The 2,121-nt window shown below is 40.9% G+C and overlaps 1 gene segment (V, D, J or C); it reads right to left on the bottom strand.

Annotated features, from left to right (window-relative positions):
* Positions 1 to 470: 470 nt before the first annotated feature.
* Positions 471 to 1,317, bottom strand: LOC122114108. The segment is given in 2 exon segments: positions 471 to 835; positions 1,223 to 1,317. Coding segments are annotated over 2 exon segments (399 nt in total).
* Between the last annotated feature and the right edge of the window lie 804 nt (positions 1,318 to 2,121).

The raw sequence follows: 2,121 nt of genomic DNA, 5'->3' as shown, positions 1-2,121 counted from the left end.
TGTTGATTAAACAGCAAGGTTGTAACATCTGAGTCATATAATTAATTTGCTTTATATTTAACAAACATATTCTATTTATTTGGTGATATTCAGTAACATTCCTATTTTTAAAAATCCATCTCATTTTAAGCCTAGCTTGTGACTCATTCTTCAATTCCTAGGTACTACTGCTTCTTGAGTGATGTTGCATGGGATTTGACTCTGTAATTCTCTCCAAACTACAGAAATGGCATGCTGGTGGTAGATGTTTTTGGCTTTGTCTTTCACATTTGGTAATAAGTGATAAATTGACTTCTGTAGTAACATTATAAATTCTGGTTCTGGAAGTCCATCTAAGCTTCAAGTAATCCAAGATCCCACTTGGACAAAGTCTCTGGTATGACATCTTCTGTCAATTCCTCCAAACTCAGACTACTGCTTCAGTTCAGAGAATGTGCTATGCTGTTCCCCAGACAAGCTTTGAAATAGGACAGCTGGGCCAAGCCCTACAGAGATGTTTTTGTTAAGGACTGTATCACTGTGGGAGGAGTATCTATAGCTTGCATGCAGTAATAAACCCCAATATCTTCAGCTTCCACCCTGCTGATTTGCAGTGTGAAATCTGTGTCTGACCCACTGCCACTGAATCTGTCTGGGACCCCAGGTGCTCGATAGGAAGCCCCATAGATCAGCAGTTTTGGAGACTGGCCAGGTTTCTGCAAGTACCAGAATAGAACACTATTTCCATTGTTATCTGTGAGGCTCTCACTAGACCTGCAGGAGAGGGAGACCGTCTCTCCCAGGGTGACAGCCAGGGAGAGTGGAGTCTGAGTCATTAAAATATCGCCTCTGGACCCTGAAATTAAAATAAATGAAAAGTACAACGTTATATGTGGTATATAATTTTTTCTGTGGTTATATATTAATTCCCAATCCTTTTCATGGGTTTTCCTTCTATCCTAAAACCATTTAATATTTGAAAACATATAAATATTAAAAAGCAAAAATGAGTTTCTAGATCTTATGTATACTACCCACTACATAATCCTCATAGTTGTCAACAAAGCTCAGGAACTGGTTCCATCTAGAATGTTCATTACTCTCATATAATTAACTTCACCTGCCCCATTCTAGAGGACAAGTTCTGTGCATCTAACCCATGAACAGAATACAAACAAGAAGCGGTGGCCCTGAAGGCTCACCCTCAACCCCCTTTTCCATCCTCATCTCCCTTTGCCCTTACCAGTGATCCAGAGCATTAGAAGTCCCAGAACCCAAGAACAGAGCCTCATTTTAGCTGGCAATCCAGGAGATTTGACCAGTGAAGTCAAGGACAAGATGAGCCTTTATGTCAAACTAGGGCTGGAAAGTCCTCCTTGGGAAGCACTATGCAAATCAGCAGGTGGGTGCAGCAATGTGAGAAGAACAAAGCAGAGGGCAAGGGCATCTCTCTGGTGAAGAAAGTGACTTAAATTTCTTCTGTGTTTGGAGGAAAGACCCACAAATACCAGGCTTGCTCCAGCAGTGGGTAGAAGGACCCCTCTCCCCTGATGCCTGGATCTGCAGGGAGGATGTGGTGTACTTGACCCTGTCAACTTAAAACACTAGAGGCCCAATTCAATGAAATGTGTGTCCAGGAGAGTGTTGGTGAAGGGTCAATTTGATTGGCCCTCTTCTGGTTATTCTAGAGAAAGATACTGTACACAAACTTCATTTGCCATTGTTTCTCAACACTTCTATCCAATACCACTGTGGTTACAACTAGGTTAGGAAATCAAATACATACTTGAGTTGATCTGACATCACTGAAACAAAGTTAACTTATGATTAGCAAGTATTCAACAACTGTTAGAGATGTTCTTCATAAGCCAGACACTGGTAGCTCATGTCTGTGGAGGCTGAGTTCTGAATACATGGTTCAAAGCCAGTCCAGACTGAAAGTTCCCCTTTTGACTCTTATCTCCAATTAATCATTCACAAATTGGAAGTGGTGCTATGGCTGGAAGTGGTAGAGTGTTAACTTTGGACAAAAGAGCTCAGGATCAGCACCCAGGTCCTAAGTTCAATCCCTACAAGTGATAAAAAATAAGGTTCTTCATAGAGGACTTAATAAATTAAGTTCTTATGATTACTTGTGTCAAA

The sequence above is a fragment of the Dipodomys spectabilis genome, unplaced genomic scaffold (assembly GCF_019054845.1).
Source record: "Dipodomys spectabilis isolate Male_0828 unplaced genomic scaffold, ASM1905484v1 ptg000106l, whole genome shotgun sequence".
In the NCBI taxonomy this organism is placed as follows: domain Eukaryota; kingdom Metazoa; phylum Chordata; class Mammalia; order Rodentia; family Heteromyidae; genus Dipodomys; species Dipodomys spectabilis.
Note: the sequence above shows the minus strand (reverse complement) of the source record. Positions and strands in the feature narration are given on the sequence as shown.